The following is a 20,780-nucleotide window of genomic DNA, read 5'->3' as shown; positions in this document are numbered from 1 at the left end:
GAGTGCACAGGGATAGTCAGAGGAGTGCAATAAAATCAACATGCATTTACCTTTCTTTTTTTTCTTGTCAAGGACAAATACACAAAATCTGAAGGTGAATACGAAGGTGATAATTTGATAGTGCCATTGACTTTTGAAAGATGGATAAGCAAACAAACAGACATAGATAGATAGATAGATAGATAGATAGATAGATAGATAGATAGATAGATAGATAGATAGATAGATAGACCCCTAAACCCATCAGGTGATGTCACATCCTTGGTGCGCCTCCCCTGCAGTCTGCTGGAACTGAAATATTTGAATATTTCCTCCTCGCTCAAAACTTTTTTCCTCAGCACTGCCTTCAGTCGGAGCACCGGGGAGCGGTGGGTGTGATGCCGTTGAGCGTGTGGTCGCTGTGCCGCCGTCAGAGCGCTCTCTCTGCGGCTCGACAGCAGTAGGAAGGCGCGGAGGTGAACAGCGGTACAGGAGCTCTATGTTAAAGGACTGCACCTTGGAGAAAAGTGGCTGGCCGGAGCCCGTCAGCATGCGGGTCCTGTTGAGCGTTCTGTACCCCGTCCTCTCCCTCACCATCTTCGGATTATACCCCTCTATGGTGAGTTTTCTTATTGTATTTTCTTCTCTTATTCAGCCACTTGTTTCTTAAATAATTATCACTCACAATTAACGCGTTTGGGGACGTACTGCGTATAGTTTCTCTACAGTTACCCTCGCCCCGATACGTGCCCGTTTCCTTCACGGAGGCTGTCACGCCAAACTTCACTCAGAAGTCTTACAATTTAATGTTGCTTTATTTACCACTAGTAACGTGGAAATGTTTAGACGTGATGTAAAGGGCTTCACAAATCCACAGGCAGCTCTACACTTCGGTGTAGGTTTAATTCACCAAGCTGCACTTATTTCCATTAAAATGATTTATAACTATGAATAATCAGTGTGCCTGCAGCCCTCCTCCACAAAGGTGGGCTGAAACAAGTGGTATGAATCAATTTTGAAACTTATGATTTTAAGAAAATGCAGTGCTACTTACTAGATTTTATGCATGACGAATTTACAAGTAAACACTATTAATGTGTTTGAGTGCTGTTTCATCGGTGTGTGTTTTTCCGATAAGCAAGGAAACATTCAAATGCAACATTTTGAACGTGGATTTGCGCAGCATATTTCTAAGAAAAAATGTGAAGTACTGTATTAGTCATTCAGCAAGCAGGAAATCGAACCAGCATCCCACTTTCTGTGAATAACACTGAGTTAATTGTGTGAACCCAAATCGGGTTTATGCTGAAACATAATTTATTTTGTGACTAATCACCTTTTATTATTCCCACATCTCGCCCACTTGTGGATCTTAATCTGTTTGAAAGCTAAATGGATTATAATGCAGTTGTGAGAGCAAGTACATCAGGCATATCAGCATAGGATATTGATTGTTTTCTGTCTGATAGGCTACACGGTGATGCTTCAGACCTAAAGATGCTTCCTTATACAGCTGATAGTCCAGCAGGAGCAGACTTATGTCCCCCTGTCATACCCTCCTCGTCCCCCACCAAGGGCTTAATGCTGTGCTCATGTTTCTGTCAGTATTTGGTTTATCTTTGTGCTTGAGCAAATTTGAGGGAAATTAAATTGCATGGGCAGTTTTGTACCGAGGGAAAGATGGAATATCTGTGACTAAAGCTGACAACTAAAAAACCCCTTATGATTAATGGATAAATCAATGTGTTGCTCAGGGCTCGGGGTCTTCTGGTGGCGGTGAGGGTGTAGAGCTGTCCGCTCTCCGGTGCTGAAACTCCACTACACAAGCTCTCCGGCTCTGCAGCAGCAGCCCACAGATAAAGGAGAGAATGTTATCCATCATTTCATATGTTGTTTTTGAGCGGCGTATGTTGATGCTAACGAGAGTACACCCAGGGCTTTATTCACAGAGCTGGGATCCTTGATTCTCTCCCATTCTTGAAACAATTAGGCAATTAATCAATTAGTCCATAGACAGAAAATGAAATGATGGCAGCTTTGTTAATCAGTTCATTTTTCATGCCATTAATCAAGTAGAAATGCCAAATGTCTCTTAGTTATTGTACAGTACAGCTCCTCAAATGTGAGGATTTCAAATAGCTTTGTTTTTTTGTCAGGTGGTTAAAGAAAAGCAATTGGATGCCTTCTTTTGTTCACACACCTTGTAAGACACCTTAGAAGTAAAGAAATTCAATGAAAAAGTGATGGACAGTAGGAGTGAAACTAAGGATTATTTTCATTATCGATTAATCTGTTGATCATTTTCTTGATTAATCAAGTTGTTTGGTCCATAAAATGCAAGAAAATGGTGAAACATGAAGATCAATGTTTCCCAAAGCCCAAGAACACTTTCTTTGTCAACAAACATATTCAGCTTAGAGAACTGGAATGTTTTATTGACTCAAAAATGACTCAAAATTATTAATCGATTATCTAAATAGTTGGCAATTAATTTAATAGTTGGCAACTAATCAATTAATCAGCTATTAATTGCAGCTCTAATGGATAGATTAACCAACAATGAAAATAATGATCACAGCCCTCTGCATCCCTGGTCTACAGATTTTCCTTGTTGTGTTAACAGAGATCTACTCCTTGTCATTCTCTTTATATTTTCGAAATACGTTTCTGCACTGTTACCTCTACCTCTGATGACTATCTTTCAGTTCAGCTTCTATCTTTCATCTGTTTGTGATTAAATCAATGAATACACCACTGCCATTGAGGAATATGAGATATTGCCGGAGCAAGAGCTGCATGCAAATTGCTAGCGCGGCCCCAAAGGCCTTTCTGCTTCAGTGTTTAAAAGTGATCTGGAAAGGCAAACCTTTTATGGTATTACACTAAGCTGGAAATTATTAAGCTGTCACTCACAGACTGTCAGACCTTGTACACAAGGCTTTGTTCATTGTAGTAAGGGGCGGCAGCCTCCACCTTTTGGCATTTAAGTTTGTGCTGGTGCTGCCTTTTGTTTTGTTTTTTCAGTTTAGAAACTTCTACCACTGCCCAGATCTGCTCTGGATGCAGTGGCTGACGCTACAGGGCTAATGGTATGGATTTCCCTTTGTCGTGGCGTGGCATCCGGTTAGGCAGATATTACCTCTGCAGTGTACACAATGGATCCCTAAGGAGCCTTTGTGAGAAAATGAAATATTTGCATAGTGTAGTTTTCCCTTATGGTCTGTGCCAGCCGGGTAATTACAAAGTGGCTGCTAACGGCACAGTGTTACTCTCATCATGATCAAAATGATGACTGGAATTTGTGTTTTATGATTACACATTATATGCTGCACCTGGAGGACATATTGATTGGAGGAGGAAGAGAGACTTAATAGACTTCAGGAGACTGACGTCAGACTGGTGCCAGAATTCAATCGCCCACTTGAAATTCAATAGACATACTGTATCTTTCCTTAGTCACACAGCTAATGACTGTCATTTTGTCTACAAATCCACTGTGAGATTTTAGGTTGAATCACATTGATTTTATTTAAATTATATTTCATGTTTCATGTTGTATAACTCTTTTATGATCTGGTATTGTCAGTGTCAAACAGGCTGTGATTTTATGCGTCAGTGCAGCACAGTACCTCTTGTATCACAGTTCCTAATGTATCCCCAGGTAAACATGCTCATTGCAGCAAGGGATGGGTAATATGGCTTATAAATGAATAATACCTCAATTTTTTATCAAGCTATGGATGGGTTGGACAAAATCAAATGTTGCAATGTTTTTGACCAAATACCTCAATATCCATATTGTGACGATATTGTAGTCACACAACATATTAACACAGTGGGGTTTTTGATAAATAATCAGCAGGAATGTGAATATCAAAGCAACTACAGTCTGGTATGTTCAGAAAATTACATTATTTTAGAGCCTGACCAGTACTGGACATTTGGGGCCGATGCTGATACCAATATTAGGGAATACAAATACTCAGATATCAGCCAAAATTCTTTATGCAGACTATAATATACAGAATAAAGAATAAATACATAAATACATTTTTAATAATGATCCCTCAAATGTGGTTATGAAATACAAAAATATAAAATGAAAAAAATATTTAATGGGGGCGGGATATTTTACAGTTAACCAACAAACTTAATTGACCAAAATGACATCAGGGCACTGACACAGTAAAGTTTCACAGTATTTTATATTATTTACACATATATACAGATAAAGATCGATATAGCTGTGATGTGATATTGGGTCAATAATATCAGTCTGCCATGTGTCCATCAGGATCAGGTCAGATGATATCTAGTCGTATAGCACAATATTGATCAAATATCAGTATTGCCCAGCTCTAATTCTAGTTTCATTTGAAAGCCAGTTACAGTTGCTAGCACTCATGACTTGATGTTTGCAACTCAGTGTGTTTTTAAAGATGAAATGAGTAGAATCTGAGTGATGCTGGATATTCTTTATACAGAATATAATATACTAGAGTTGGGCGATATGGGAACATCGCAGGAAAACAGTGTAAAGAGTTTGACTCTGCAGGCTGTTTTCCTCTCACTCGTCACCCAGCTCAGCTCACTCATGGTCGGCTGAGTGGGTGTGTACTGTAGCGCGGTGCAGAGCAGAATAAAATGACAAATATCGCCCTAAAAATCAGCCAAAAAAAAGCAATCGGCGATGGATGGATCAGCCCATCATCGATAGATGATAACAATATAATAATATGCAGATCATAAAGCTAAAAAATAGAAATAATCTGCATTATGTTGTGTAAAAAAAGAATTGTCAAATTTGCAAATATTCCACAACATAACATGCTGATACCAATATAGATCAATATAGCTATGATAGGCCAGTATCAGCCCATTAAAATTTGCTGGCGGATAAATTAGTCGATCTTTAGAACGAGCAGTAGATAGGGTGCCTGAAAGTATTTCAGCATTGTTAAAATTACCTATTTTTTGCAGGGTTACTAACTATTTGTGTCCAAATTGTGCCGTGTTGCTGGGATGTGTAATAATCTGCTCAGTAAGAGCAAACAGGTGCAAACTATTGTGCCTTCTCTTTGAGTACCTCAAAACCTAAACTTTAATTCTTCTTAATGTGTTTGCACCCTGGTGGATAAGCAACAAATGACGTGCATGGCTGCGTTGAACAAAACTCCAGTAACTGTGAGTAATTTGGATGTTTATGAGCAGCTTCTCTTGGGGATTTAGTTACAACACCAGTGGGATGGCGCTTTGTGTAGGCACTTGCCCTCTGTGTTGGCCACTGTGAGTGGGCGGCTGCATGAGTAGGTGGCAGCAGTCGAACACAGACACACACACACACCCACAAGCAGACGCACTCACACACAAAGTCTAATCCACTTGTAATATAAATGCCAGTTTTGCCAATTTACTGAGGGAGTTTTCAGTCTCAGCCTCTGTTGATAGATTTTGATCATGTGTGATTTGATCACACATGAAAAATATGAAACAGCTGCGACGGTTGGGGAAACCCTGCAGAGAAAATGTTGCATCCTCTCGCTGATACGACGTCCTGTTGATCATTAATAATATGAAACATAGAAAGGCGTTCTTTGAAGTTATTGTGTTTTGTGGAGCTGAAGGGGTCGTGTGCCAGGAGCTGATGTCGTTTCTTTCTTATTTGAAATCCCTTTTCAGCTTTCATTAGCATTTATGTGGCGGATACGCTCATGCTCGGTAGGAAAAAAAAATTTGCCTGGCACAGATGCCATATTAAAACGATGAGAGATGCTGTGGGGGACACACCTACACATGCACACAACCATTTAGCAATGATAGAAAAAGTGCTGGAGGTTTCATATTTCACATCAGTGTTTCCACCGGGGGCCAAATTAAAGATGACAGCTTCTAACTATATATGTGTCAACACAAACAAAGCAAACAGCCAGCCACACGACTGCCAGCCAAGTCATTAGTTGTGACACTGCATGTTTCGTGTTCGAAGCAGGGAGGGGGTTGTCAGAGCTGATGGACTGGAAATAAAGAAAGTAAGTCCACTGGTGATGGATGTGAATCGTTTATAGCAGCAGCGGGGTAAATATATGGCGCTTTCTGCTCGGACTTAGAGAAACTGTGTGAGACTGCGTGAGGTTATAATGAGTTTTCTGTCACTTTATTTGAATATGTGCTTTAGGATGTGACATTTTTTTTTGCTACGTGGGGCAGACACATTTTGTGAATAATTCAATTGAGCTTATGGTTGTCAGGCAAATGAATTCATCCTGTTGATTGGTAATAAAATGTTGAAGTAGTGACAGTGACAGATAACCACCTCTGAACGATTTCTGTTCTTCCTTTTTGCAGTTTTGCCCTTTTCAGCTTTCTAGTCCATAATATTCATTCCATAAAGAGGTAATACTAATATGTATAATTATGAAATGTTTAAAATGGATGTTTTTTTATAATATATATCTGATGATTATGAGTCTTTAAAGTGACTTTTCCGTGTTTTGAGCTCTTTTCTACTCTGGTCTTTCACTGGGTGAATGCATCTCAGTTAATAATAGTCTAAGCATAATTACAGGAGTTGAGACATGATGTTGAAACTACCAGGGGCATGGTTACGGCCCTCTCCCTCTGTTCCCCCTATGATTGCTCTAATTACAGCCGAAGCGGTCTCCATATCAGACGCGTATGACTGGATGAGAGCTGAAAGGCTGGACTTGAGAGGAATGGTTGACATTTGTGGTCTCAATAAATTTATACTGTACTCAATCAACCAGCGAGATGATTATAGGCTATGCTTGTTAATTTCTTACTAGCGAAGATAAAATGTAATATAACTTATTAAGTAGCTTTAAACAGAGAGGCAGATTCAGACTGATGTTGAAGCAGAGAAGGGTCTGGTTTGAGTTTGATATCAGACTAACCAGCTCCTCCTAACCAGAAAATCAGCATATAGGCTGTATGTGCAAGCAGCTTATTATAACTTATGTATATATTTTTTGTTAGGGAACAACCTCTGGTGGCTGTAGTAATTGTGACAGTGGAGGTAGGGTGGATGGATGGCTCAAACAAACACTTTCACCCAGGACAATTTCACGTGCAAGGAAAAGTGAATGTTGACTCATTTAAAGTTTTAAATTGCTTAACCTTTGCTGCAAAGTATTGCAATTTAATACTAGGGTTACTGCAATTTTTGTTTGCTTTTTTTAAAAACTAGGCAGTGTGAAAAAGTTGAATCATACACTTCTAGAGACTGAATATCATGAGTCCTATTAATACACACATCATGCCCGTCAGTCTCTCTGAGTTTTATTTCCGCAGCATGATCGCTATACTGCATAAAAAGTATAAAAATTAAATTAAATACTTTTTAAAGTAAACAAAATTTAGCTCTTCCTGCTCATCGAGCTACTGCCATGAGAAAATAATAAATAAAATAGGGTGATAGGCCAAACTTAATAGAGCCCCTAAAAACTGCACACAACACAAGTATGAGGATATATATTAAATATTCACATATGATACTGAACTTGAAAACTGCCTTTTCAAACCCCTGGACTTGACTGCATATAAAAGTTGTAGAGAAACAATAGAATGTACATGTACAACATGCACAATAGAATGAATAAAAATATACTTTACAGGTACTAGATTTAGTTATTCCTGCTTATCAAGTAATGAACAATAAATAAAATAGAAATATAGAATGTATATGTGCTGCCCTTTCCATCAGGTGGTGGCTGAAATTGTAAACATCACCTTTACCACTCAGAACTTTAACACATTTTGAAGCAACTGGTCCTTTTTTGTCACTGTATATAGCTAGCAAATGTCAATTTTCCCAGCTGAAGTGAAGTGGGGGGGTTGATAGTTGGTAAATACTACACAGTGGATTTATAGTCATGAATGGAGCTTTTTTTTAAGTATAAGAATGTACTTGTTGGCTTTGGAAGTTAGCAGTCAGTTACAATTAAAGGTAATGAGAAAGTAAGCCGGTCATTCTAACAATCGCAGCAGTAGATAAATATAACATTTTATCAATTTCTGAGACTTCTTGAGTCTTTCATTTTACAAAGGCCAGATGAAACATCCTCCACAGCCTTTAAATGTCAACTATCACACTTACCTCAGCCATGCTCATCACTTCAACATGAGGAGAAATATAAAGCTTAACATGCCTCACATAGCGAGTGACAGTGGCTGAGCTTGACTGGACAGTCGCCTGTCAAGGAGGGGTTTAGTCAATGGCCAAATGTAGATTGCAATGCAGCAATCAATACAGTATAAAATGCTTCTTTCCTCCAAATTAAAGACGTGCTTCTTTCTCACTATTTTGCACATATTCTCAGCAAACATTCTCTGTGTATTTACGTTACATGCCCACATGTCCTGCTCTTATGTGTGGCAACAAGTGTCGGCACGTTCTCTTGAAGCTGCAGGTCATTCAAAGTATCTCAAAGAAAATCACTAACTGAAAAGCATAGGAATTAAGTTTAAGGAAAGCAGTTAGAGCAAATAAATAGCAATATAACTTCAAAGAACCTCCTGGAATGCACTGAAAATATTAATGGGATGGTATGTAAGAGTTTAAAGAGGTATTTTGATGGTATTAATTTTACCCAAGTAAATCCCAGAATTGCAATTATAGCGTATAGCTCTGCTGATTCCAAACCAGTGTGAACACATACATCCCTAAGTTATGCATAATCTGATTTTCGGCACATTCCTCTGCTTCTGTATCAGTCTTTTCCCCCTAACTGACACCACTGCGGAGTGTAATTAGAGGGAGAAATTTCAAAGGTTGCTTAAGAGCAAGAAATAATCAGGTGAACTAACTTTGCTGCAGCATTTTGTGGAAAAAACTCTGCAGATTCTGTGGCATTAATATAGCAGGATTGTCCTTTTCCAAGACTGGAAAACTGTTGAGATTTTAATACTAATGAGCATGCTCATACTTTACAAACACTTACACTGAGAAGTTGCCAAGACGTGCATGTTGATGGCACAGATTTAATTTGATCATTTAAAGGAGTGTTCTTATCACGGCAGACTGCTTCACTAGAATTACCAACATAATAAGCAAAAACTCCAATTACAGGGTCTCCTCGGGTAAAACTTATCCCAAAAGAGTAATGCTTAAGATGAGGGCGCTTGAAATTTTTCTGAAATACACCAGTCTTATCATCCAGTGTTTTAATCTTGGCTGTATTGATTTGCCATATTTGTGTAGGCTTCTCCAATAAAATTCTGGTGTCGACTGTGGACACTAATCTACAAATCAAAATCCAACCATCATTCTCAAAATAGCCGGGACACTGTCTAAAGCACAAATAAAAATTATTTGCAAATACTTTTTGCCTTGTGTTCAGTTGAATACAGTACAAAGACAAGATATTTAATGTTCAAACTGTTTTTCTGTGTTTTTGTATATATTTGTGTACCCTCAACACTTTCCAAAACAGTTGGGACAGGAGCAACAAAAGACTGGGGAAGCAGTAGAATTCACAAAAACATCCATCCATTGTCTGGAACCATTTATCCTTGAAGGGTCACGGGGGGCTGGAGCCTATCCCAGCTGACACTGGGCGAGAGCTGGGGTACACCTTGGACAAGTCACCAGTTCATCTCAGGACTGAGACAAAAAGACAGACAACCACTCACACTCACATTCATACCTGTGGGAAATTAACCTATTAGGCTGCATGTCTTTGGACTGTGGAAAGAAACCGGAGTACATGGAGAGAATCCACACGGGCACAACGAAAACACGCAAACTCTGCACAGAAAGGTCCCGCCCCAGCCGCAAACTCCTCTTGCTGTGAGGCGACAGTGCCAACCAGTGCACCACCGTGCTGTTTGGAACTTTTGACAGGTAAACAGATTAATTGATAACAGGCGATGGCATCATGATATTAAAGCGGCATCCTCGAAAAGGCTCGGTGGTTCACAAGGACGGGTGGAGTGAGGTTTACCACTTGTGAAAAACTGCATGGGCAAATAGTCCCAACAGTTTAAGAACATTTCTAAACACAAAACTGCAAGGAGTTTGGGGATTTCACCATCTACAATCCATAATATGATTCAGAGAATCCAGATACATCTCTGCATGTAAAGGGCAACATTGGACACCTGTGACTTTTGACCCCTCAGGCAGCAATGCATTAAAAAACTACATTAAAAACCCACATAATTGTATAAAGGATACTACATCGACTCAGGAACACTTCGGAAAACCATTGTCGACAAACGAAGATCGTTGCTGCATCTACAAATGCAAGAGTCTACCATATGAAGCTAAGGTCATGTATCGAAAACATTCGGAAACTGCAGACGTCTCTGGGGCCTGAGCTCATCTGAGATGGACTCACGCAAAGTGGAAAAGTGTGCTGTGGTCTTATGAGTCCACATTTCAGATTGTTTTTGTCTTTTCAGTTCCGTGAAAGACCCATTAATGTTGAAAGGCACATGCAGGTTTTAGAGCAACATATTCTGCCATCCAGACAACTTTTTCACAGACATCCCTGCTTATTTCAGCAAGACGATGGCAAAACACATTCTGCACATGTGCAGCACCAGGGTTTAGGAGTAAAAGAGTTTAGGTAATATTCTGGCCTGCCTGCAGTACAGATCTGTCTCTCATTAATAATGAAGTGCAGAATATGACAACAGAGACCCGGGACTGCTGAACACTTGAAGTCATATTTCAAGCAAGAATGGGAAAGAGAAATGGTGATGTAACACAGTGGTAAACATGCCAACAACTTTTTTGGAACATGTTGGAGACATTAGTTCAGCATAATCAGGATAATCAAGTTAATCACTTTGGACATGAAATATCTTGTCTTTGTTCAATTGAATACAAGTCCAAAAGTATCTGTAAATAATTGCATTCTGTTTTTATTTATGTTTTACACAGTGTTCCAGCTACTTTGGAAATGAGGTTGTACACAGCATCATCATCCACAACCTTTATTTCAGCATACTGACATATAAGTTTACATCAGAGCACTGTCATAGCTGCTTAGTATTCTGCTTGTGTGTGCAATGTGCCATTCAGTGTGGCCTGGAGCTGTCCACTAGCTTTACTCCACCGATAATGTTTGATGACTGTGTCATTATCATCCTCCACGGTGCTTATGAGTGACATGTCGTCTTGTTCAGTCTGAAAACTCATTGAAGCACACCCGAGAGAAGAAGCACGAGGGTGTGAACAAGATAATGCTGTAGCTCATTCAGAGACTGTCTGGGGCAAAATGTGCCAGGCTCCTGCAGAATTATCTATTCAATCTTCTCCTCACTGGGGTCAAAGAAGGCAAGAAGGTGGCACGCCTCTAGGAAATTAATCTCCCTGCACGCCTTTCATCACAGTCACATCTGAGAGAAAAGATGGCTTTCTCTTTTGCTGTGTGTGCCCCCCTCCCCTCCTTTTTCCATCCATAGTATGCAGCATCTCTTTGTAGGTATCTTACTGAACCTTTTTGGTCTTGGGATTATAGCTGCCAGGATTGCTGTTGCTGCTGTGTTTAGGGGTGTTACCATTTGTCATTGCTGTCTTAGATGTCTGCATCAGTCTGGTTACAGAGCTGGCTGCACATGCAAGTTCATCTTCCCCTGCCATTAGAGCTAAAATGTTAACTCATTTAAGCAGTATGATCATCAGTTACAGTACTGACATGCGCATTCCACTTCACTTGCCTCCAATACCCTGGTGGGTTTTTGTTTGGACAGGTTGATAGATGACTGGAGAGATAGCATCTGTTTAGGTCTCTGTCTTGTGGCAGGCAGGACGGCAGCATTACTGTGATATGAGATTAAGCTTTATTGGCATCACTGACACCTGGATTTGTTTCTAAATTTATTAACAAGGCTTTAAAAAAGTTTTGTTTTCGCACAAAGCTAATTTTAATCAGCTAATCCAAGTTTAAAAAAGGGTGCGAAACAAAGTAGATGCAGGGCGAATACTCAACGCATTTGTTATCTGAAATGTAGCCTGCCTGATTACTGCTTTGAAAAGCAAATAACTGCACACTAATGCCGTAAAAACAACTTCATTGAGAATTCTGATGCTTTGCCATATAATGGACACAGATATTCAGCAGAGGTGCACAGAGACGTCATTATCTGGTGGCTCAGTTGGTGGAGTGTGTGTGTCCTTGGGCTGTGAGTCCCCTGCAGCGGCTGTGGCCCTTTGCTGCATGTCATCCCCCTGGTCTCTCTCCCACTTTCCTCTCCTCAATTTGGCTGTCCTGTCAATGAATGGCATAAAAGCCCCCCTCAAACCAGAGACATCATTATTTGTATCTGTTCAACAAAATTATTTGTATCTGTAGACCAGAAGTGGGTGTGATTATACTTGAAGTCACATTAAACCAGGCAAATGTTTTATTTTCTAACCTAATTTTTGTGTCTTCAAAGCATCAAGTTGATTTAATATTGATGTGTAATTAATTATGAAACACATTATCACATCCTCATTAAGTTTTATGAACTGAACCCCACCACCACCCCTTTAACTAAACTGAACAATAAAGAAACTGAAAAGAAGTAGTTTTGTAAATTGAAAGATTCTGTTTTGTATTGGAAATATAAACTTTAGAGTAAAGATAGAAAACTATCCTGCAATTGAAGAGAATAATTTTAATTTTAATGGTTCTGCATTTTGGGGCTGCAACCAACAAATATTTTCATAGTCGATGAATCGGTGGATTATTTTCTTAATTAATCAAGGAATAGTTGTTTGTCTAGAAAAGTAAAGAAAGTAGAAAATGTTCACATTTAAGAAGCTGGAAAAAAAGCATTTTGACTTTTTTCGGTACAAAAAATTACTCAAACTGATTGATCAATTAGCAAAATGGCTGTAATCGATTAATAATCGATTACCGGATTAATAGTTGCAGCTCTAATGCATTTGCATTTCTTGATATGTTAATTTTACACATCAGAGAGTCAGTTAAAATGTAGTCTGAACATTATTGCATGACATTTTGGAATTTATTGTGTAAATGTGTTTATGTGTGTTTACATTAAATGTCAAACCAACAACACCAGTGGAACAACACCACTGAGCCCTGATGCTAAAAGTGACAATAAACTCAATCTGCACAGACAGATTTTGCAGCTTGTGTATACCACTGATTATCAGTTATAAATACCCAGCCTTCCTCTGTATTGCCTCACTACAGTTAACCGGAAATAGAGACAAACTCAGACAATTAAAGTCAAGTGACCAACTCTAGGCCTAAATAAAAGGACCTGTAGGCACGGTGGCAAGCTCAACAATATTAAGGCTACAGAAATGAAATAATTGCCTCTTTAAGAGCAGAATAAAACATCGCCAACGCAGGCAGCATGTAGATGTATGAACAACATAAACTCCACAGTTGCTGCAGCCACAAACAAACATATTAAAGCAAATAGAGCTGCACACTTTTTGTACACTACATGTCACGCACAGACGATGCTGCGTTGCTAGGCAACACAGTAGTTTTGTGTGTTACTCACCTGTCAACATCATTCTATGAGTCTTGTGCACCACAAAGTCCTAAACAATCACTGCCTGACCATTCCAAGTAAATCTTATAGTGAGACCACTTTGCGTCCGTAGTGATGTAACCAGCTCGCTCAGCCCCTCTGTCCCACCGTGCTGAGCGCTCCTCAAAGTTTTTGAGCTGGAATCAAAATTTAAATCAAAAAGACGAAACCCTCTCACACCTGCACTTTCTGAAGCAGTGTATCACTTAGCATGCTTGTCAGGTGGTGCATTAAATCAGCGATTAATTAAGGTAGATGCAAACTTTTTGGTCATGAATAATGACAAGCAACTTCACATAGAAGAAATATTTGTTTCCATCACATTATTTGTGCCGACCCGCATAATGTATTCAGATTCAGGTGCATCCCTAATATCCACTGGTGACAAAGGGAGAAGTGATTAAGGCAGACCTCTGAAATGCATTTTCAGTCTATCACCTTACACCTCCCTTAGGCTGTTACGACTGAGAACTGTGGGGACAAAAGTGCCACTGGAGACATTGCCATTAAACCTCACGTGGTCCCACTTCCATATGTTACACTCCAGTGACAAAACAATGGGAATGGCAACTTGGAATTAGACTATTTGTCTTTCCATTTGTTGCCTCTCTGCAGCTCCAGCTGATGCCGTTGAGGGAGTTGGTTACCTCTCACGCTGTTTATCCACACTGAATTTATAACGGGATTGATTTCTGCCACTGACAATCTTTTAATTTTTTAGCGCCAGCTTCTCACCTGTGGTATCCCTCTGGGGAGCTGCTCACATTGCCAAACTCATACTGCTGCAGCTTAGCAAATGGAATCAGCCATCATGAGGCTGGCAAAAGAAATTAGATCAAGAGACCAAGGCTATACTCAGCAGGGTGGAGATTCATTTACGGTGCAGGCAGTCAGCTACAGTATATGGGCTGAGAATCTAGTGGCTAAAACAGACCCACTTAGCACTAAACAGAAGCACTCCACTGCTAGAGTCCAAATAGTTTTTCATGCAGGCGTGCAAAGAGCAGCAAAATACCCTCTATCAAATAATAATTGCTGCGATTTGACAGAAATGTGTAGGGAAAATTACCATTGTGGAAAGTATTTGAAAGAATATAAAGCAAGAATATCCACAGAATAAAACCTACTAATGTATCTAAAACTGCCAACAACATTGATATAAAGAGAATGCAGACAAAAAGGACAGGAGGACATTGACTAAACAAGGGTTTTTAAATTAGAATCAGATAATGTGCATAAAAATATAAAGCAGGAAGCAGCAAAACTGAATATCCATTCCCTCTCAAAAGTGTTTTCAGAACTGTAATCATAAATCACTCAAGGACATGGGTGAGGGCACAGGAAGTGAGTCGGATCTGATGACAGTGGCTTACTCCCCCGACATCATTTACTAACTCAGTCTTAACCATATTACCCATATTTACCTATCCATTCACTTTCGCTCCCTCATCAGCCCCCTAAGTCTTTCCCTCAATCACACAAAAAGGTTGATGAGGACAAACTTAATGGTAAGTGTAAAGTAGCCAAAGCAAAGTACGAGTTGATGACAGAATAACAAACAGAAGAGGGATTCAATTAGCTGTGTAATTGGCAGGATACCTGTCTGCTGTGGAGAGCATGAATCATATCTTCCATGGGGAGGAATTCATTATCATTGTTGTTTACGCTTCATAGGTGCACTGTTGACTTTGCATGTTTTTACTGAGTCATCCATGATTTTAAAAGTCAAGTCTACCTTTGTGAGGCATGCCAGCTGTGAGAAACAAAATTATCCAGCTGAATACATATAACAGCAGTGACTGGCAATTTCTAATGGAACACTTTTTTTTTTTTTTTTTACATTTTCTTAATATGTGACAAGTTTTCTACAAAAACTAAATGAAGAAGGTGGGGGCTATTTGCATATTCATGATTCCTTTAACACTAAATGGAGGCAAGGTGTAGAGATATATGTAAACTCCATGCATTTGAACTTATTTTGCAAAAAACTGAAACATATCAGACAATTTATTACTTCTTACAGAGCATTTTATATTGTTTAAAACCTGACATGGAGGTGGACATATATACAGTATACTATTTCAGTTGAACATCTTCAACAAATGTACTCACTGATCATGTGGAAGTCCAACAAAGAGGTAAAAGAAAAGCTTTATTTTGAAGCTATGAATTTTCCTACTGGTTCTAAAATGTTTCCACGAGCAAATCTGGGTAAAGAAATGTGAAAACTGGACTAAGACCTCATTGGGGCTTGTCCATTTGTATCACTTTTGGCTGCGCCAACTTAAACCACGCCGCACTGATTTGTATTTTCATTACCTCTTACTACACATCAGTCTATGCTGGAGATGGACCATATCTGGAGTGAGGCCAAAACTAGTTCGGCCCAGCTCCAAGTGGACTGCGATGACATCTTACCGTCTGCAGCCAGCACATGGTGCGACTCAACTTGTACAAAGGAGAGCCGAGTACTGTGCATTCAGCTCACAGTACTTTTGCAGCTTCTAACTGAATGTCTGTGGTTTGAAGTTTTAGTTTTTCTCCTTCATCACTGTTGCTTTCAGATATCTATGTGCCTTATTTTCACTTTCACTTTCAGCTGTGCATTAGTAAGTTTCTGGTGATGAAAACCCAACATGTCCTGATTTTGCTGCTTCATAATAAAGGCTTTTAAATAATAAAATATCAAGGGACTTTTATTGTGAAGAATTTATAGGAAGCGAAGAGTTTATTTGCTGTTTTGCAGCCTCTTGACTTGAGCTAAACTCATCCTCAGTTTCAAGACACCTTTAGGCAGGTAGTTTTACCATGCGCCAAATCAAACCAAAGTCAAGCCAGGCCAGCACATGTGTATGGAAAAAGGGGTATACATGTATCTTCTCCATCAGGCACATGACAAACACACTTTTGGTAATTTCATGGCTGGTTCACTAACACACTTAGGGCGTACTTGGATATAGGGTGAGATCAGAAAGAATACATCTGTGTGTTAGAGGTTGTGACAATCATTTCGACTGACATTCACTACTTTCATCCCGTTTAATACAGGGCTGTCCCTTTAATGATGCCCCGACCATTTGGTAATTTCTGCTCATTGTTTTTCACATCCTAACCCTTTGAAAGAAATTGTTGCCCTGCTTGATCTTCATGTTGCAGCTTAAGCTTGACTGGATAATCTTTTTAAAAGTAAAAATCTTTTGTTTCTGGGAATACCTCTATTAAATTTAACCTGCAAAATCTCCAGCTCATTGTGTTGCTCAATGAGCCTCACATCTACCTCTACTATAGGTAATTAGTCTGGAGCTCCACCGACATTTTGGTCAGACTCATTAAAAATAATGCATGCATGTGATTTTACCAAACACCAGCCAAACTACATCAGTTCAATAATAATATTCCTGATATTTGTACTAAATGTAACATTCTAAAGGCACACCTTTTCACCACATGTGGGACTGTAAAGAGATTGCAGCTTTTTGGAGCAAGATTTCATGAATAATACAAAACATGCTAGCTGTAAAGCTACCCCTTGATCCTGAAATGTTTATTTTGGGGTTATGTCCTCCCACTCTCATCATATCAAGAAATAAACAAACTTTAACATTAATATGTGTTTTTCTCCAAGCAAAGTGTGCAGTTGCCATATCATGCATGAATATTCAGAGGCCACAGGTGGGCCAGTGGTTGAGAGAAATTAGTAATTGTTGCACTATGGAGAAGAAATCCTGAAAAGGAAAGGTGAAACCTTTGAAAAAATTAGTTAGTATTAGTGTGTCAAATATGAGGTGACAATGGGAACCCAGGAGAGATCTGGTTTCTGATTTTTGACTTATGTTTGTAGTAGTGGGAAGAAATAAGCTTGGTGTGCCCCAGTCCACAGCTGTGGGCTGTGGTGCTGTGTTTTGTGCTGTGCACTGACACTAAATTGAGTCTTAGAGTCTTTGCCCAAGCTAGCTGTTCTGTGAGGCTATACTTAGCAGGTAATCTTAGTTTATTGTGTTAGCTTGCTAACATTTGTCTATCACAGTTCAGTGTTAATGTTTGGTTTTTTTCACTTGCCATGTCCCACTTGTGTCCTGCAAGTGGGTCAGAAATGTTTAATCTACAGCTGCAATGTCTAAATTTCAGAAAATAGTGAAAATGTCCATCTCAGTTTCTCAAAGTCAAAGTTGATATCTTCAAATGTCTCATTTTGACAGTTCAAAACCCAACAATAACAAGTTTAAACAAGTTTAATATGATAATAAACAGAGACAAGCAGAAAATCCCTATATTTTAGAGGCTGAAAACAGCATTTTCTGTGTTCTTCTGTAACCAAAGTACTGGACAAATTAAGATTTTGACCTGGTGATGACACTAAAGAGAAGTTATTACATTTAATCCTAAAGTGGACATAAATGTCTGTACAAAATTTCATTGCAATCCATCTCGTGGTTGTTGAGGCATTTTGCTCTAAACCACAGATGTCAACCTAATGATGATGCCAGCGGAAAAGTCAGGGGATCACAAAAGTCATTCAACTAAATTGTCTGGGAGCCATAACTGTGTGTACAAAACGTTGTGCCAATCCAAAACTTTGACCTGCTGGTGCCACACGACAAGTCAGGGGATTCATTCTCAGCACATCATACATAACTGTACCTAATTTTGGGGCAACTGAGGCATTTCACTAAAACCAAAAAATATTAACTGTATGGTGGCACTAGACCAAAGTTAGGGGATCACCAAAGTCATTGGGATTTATTGTCTGGGCACCATGAATTCCCGTACAAAAATTTCATGGCACTCCATCCAACAGTTGTTGAGATATTTTAGTTTGGACCAAAGTGGTGATACGATGGACCAACTGGCACCCATAGAGCCAGCTATAGCTATAAAAGCTTGCTTCCAATGTGACTACAACCAGGCACAACACAGGCAGCTTTATATGAGTACACCAGTCAATAAATTATTCTTATACGGGCATTTCAGAAATACAGGTTTTAAAAAGCACCTAATAAAAATGGCAGCCTTTTAGCATTATTAAACTAAGCCAAAGCACTTACGGTAAACTAGTCCTGCAGTAAACACGACACATAACACAAAACACAAAACAATCAGCTTGTGGCTGGCCACAGGATAATAATGTATAGAACTGAGGATTTCATGTCGTATTGTTGCATTAATACCTCCATTTCTTTCCTTTTATCGGGTTATACTTTGTTGGCCAGATGACAGATACAGTCGTAATATATAGTACTGTAAACGTCACTCTTGGCCTCACTGAAGCATGAAGAGTTTGAAGGCTAATTCACAGTTCAATCAGGTCGCCTCATAAAAGTCCAACATTAATAGGCACTAGAAGTGAGGCTGACCTTGTGTGCAGCAATAAAAGTAATAAAGTCATGATCATTCATTATAAGTGGGTAGTGGACTGCCTGATAATCTCTGAGTCATTAGATCATTCGATAATAGAGGCCTGTTTTTCAAATAACAGGCCAATGTTGGATAACTCTGTGGGATGTTGGGTGGATACCCTAACATGAACAGTTGGTCAATATGATGGTTTCTAATAAAGTGACAAATCTGACCTTTCTGAAGATCACAGGGTTACATTTTTGGTGAGAATCCAGAGGCGATGCTGTGGTCATTTTGCAGGCCTTAATCGTTGTGGCTGTGACTCAGGAGGAAGAGCAGGTTATCCACTAATCAGAAGGTCAGTGGTTTGATCCCGTCCAGTCTGCATGTCAAAGTGTCCTTGGGCGAGATACTGAACCCCAAATTGCTCCTGATGGCTCTGCCATGAGGTGTGTGAGCGAGCGTAGAATCATGGTGGGGCGTTTTGGATAGAACGCCGTACCACTCCTCATGAGCAGGTTGGCACCTTGCATGGCAGCCTCTGCCATCTGTCTATGAACGTGTGTGTGAATGTTGACATGTGTTGTAAAGCGCTTTGCCCCATATAAATGCTGTCCATTTACCATTTAATTTGTGATATTGTTGTATCATTCTGCGTGAAGGTGTTTCTATTATTGTTTGCTTGTAGAATACGGAGCTCACCCCTAAAAAACCTACTCATGTTCAAGAATCCTCAGGAGTTCAAAGGATACAAATGAATAAATAGATACCAAATGATTAAGTTCATTCAATTTTAAACTTAAGTGTGTTCTTCATAAAGATCCTTAACATTTAAAGAGTGTTGAAAGAACAGACTTGCTGTTGTTGTCTGGTAGACAGAAAGAGGTCAGAGTAGTAAACACGTACAAACCAATTTCAGTGGCAATATAAGATATGGCACATAAAGTCTGTCTGAGTTTTATACTGCAGCATGATGTGTTTGCTGCAGTGAAACACCTCTGTCTGTGTATTGTTTTAAAGAAGAAACTTCTAAAAACGCCAGGAAGGGAGATTTAAAGTTCACAGCCTTTATTCAATGTAAATACACTATATTCTACAATAGTTTTGCTTATTACTGTGCTTATTTTTAGTCAGGTCTGTTTACTAGTTAATATGTAAGTATTTTCTCAGGTTTTATTCACTCACCCTGAAAGTGGAAGGTTGTAGAGCCAATTAAGAGCTTTTTTGCAAGTGAAAAGTACTGTTTAAGAGCTGGGAGATGATTGCAAATCGTCCGAAGTTCATACAAAAAACAAACAACTAATTAGATGTTAATATGTGATGCGAGTGTTGTGTTTCCATGGAGTGATTTAATGATTGTGAAGTAAAGGGACAGGCACTGCTTATCTGTCTTAAAACATCTCAGACTGATTTCATGCCTCTTAATGCCGATTGGGAAAGTGATTATTTTTTAAAGGGATAGTTCAGATTATCTGAAGTGGGGTTATATGAACTACTTATTGACAGTCAGCGTATAGTTGAATGTGGGGCGGCATGCTGTGAGTTTGGAGAAGGAGCATGAGTACCAGCACTGAAGCTAAGCAATGCACTGCTGTTGACAGGGACAGCAACAAAAGATATTTTAGCCATTTAAAAAGGTCCACTTAAAAAAACACCCATATCACTTTAATTATACACTGTATTTAGAATGTTTTCATCACTTTACTTGATGGGAAACCAATGTCACATAAGCCAAATGTCGTTCTCTCCAAATCAACCAAACTCCATCGGCAAAATCAATAATTTTACCTTGCAGAACACAGAGGTTGCTGTTCCTCCGCTGTCTCCATCTGTTAGTTAGTTGGTGTTATTGTGTGACTTCAGTGAATCCAGAGTATCCTTACAAAACACTGAAGTCACAAAATAGCACAACAGATCAAGGCAGTGGTAAAGTAGCAACTAATGTT

General features: G+C 39.2%; 1 protein-coding gene across 1 annotated transcript in view; it reads left to right on the top strand.

Moving 5' to 3' along the window:
• Nucleotides 1-343: 343 nt before the first annotated feature.
• olfm3a (olfactomedin 3a) overlaps nt 344-20,780 on the top strand; it is a 34,206-nt gene continuing 13,769 nt past the window's right edge. The window contains exon 1 of the mRNA XM_084747021.1: nt 344-598. Coding sequence (XP_084603147.1) covers nt 479-598 — 120 coding nt within the window. The 5' untranslated portion in view covers nt 344-478. The remainder of the gene's footprint in view (nt 599-20,780) is intronic.

Source organism: Lutjanus erythropterus, chromosome 21, assembly GCF_056507025.1.
Source record: "Lutjanus erythropterus isolate fLutEry1 chromosome 21, fLutEry1.hap2, whole genome shotgun sequence".
NCBI classification, from domain to species: domain Eukaryota; kingdom Metazoa; phylum Chordata; class Actinopteri; order Lutjaniformes; family Lutjanidae; genus Lutjanus; species Lutjanus erythropterus.
The sequence above is the reverse complement of the archived record's forward strand: the minus strand, read 5'-3'. Positions and strand labels throughout refer to the sequence as shown.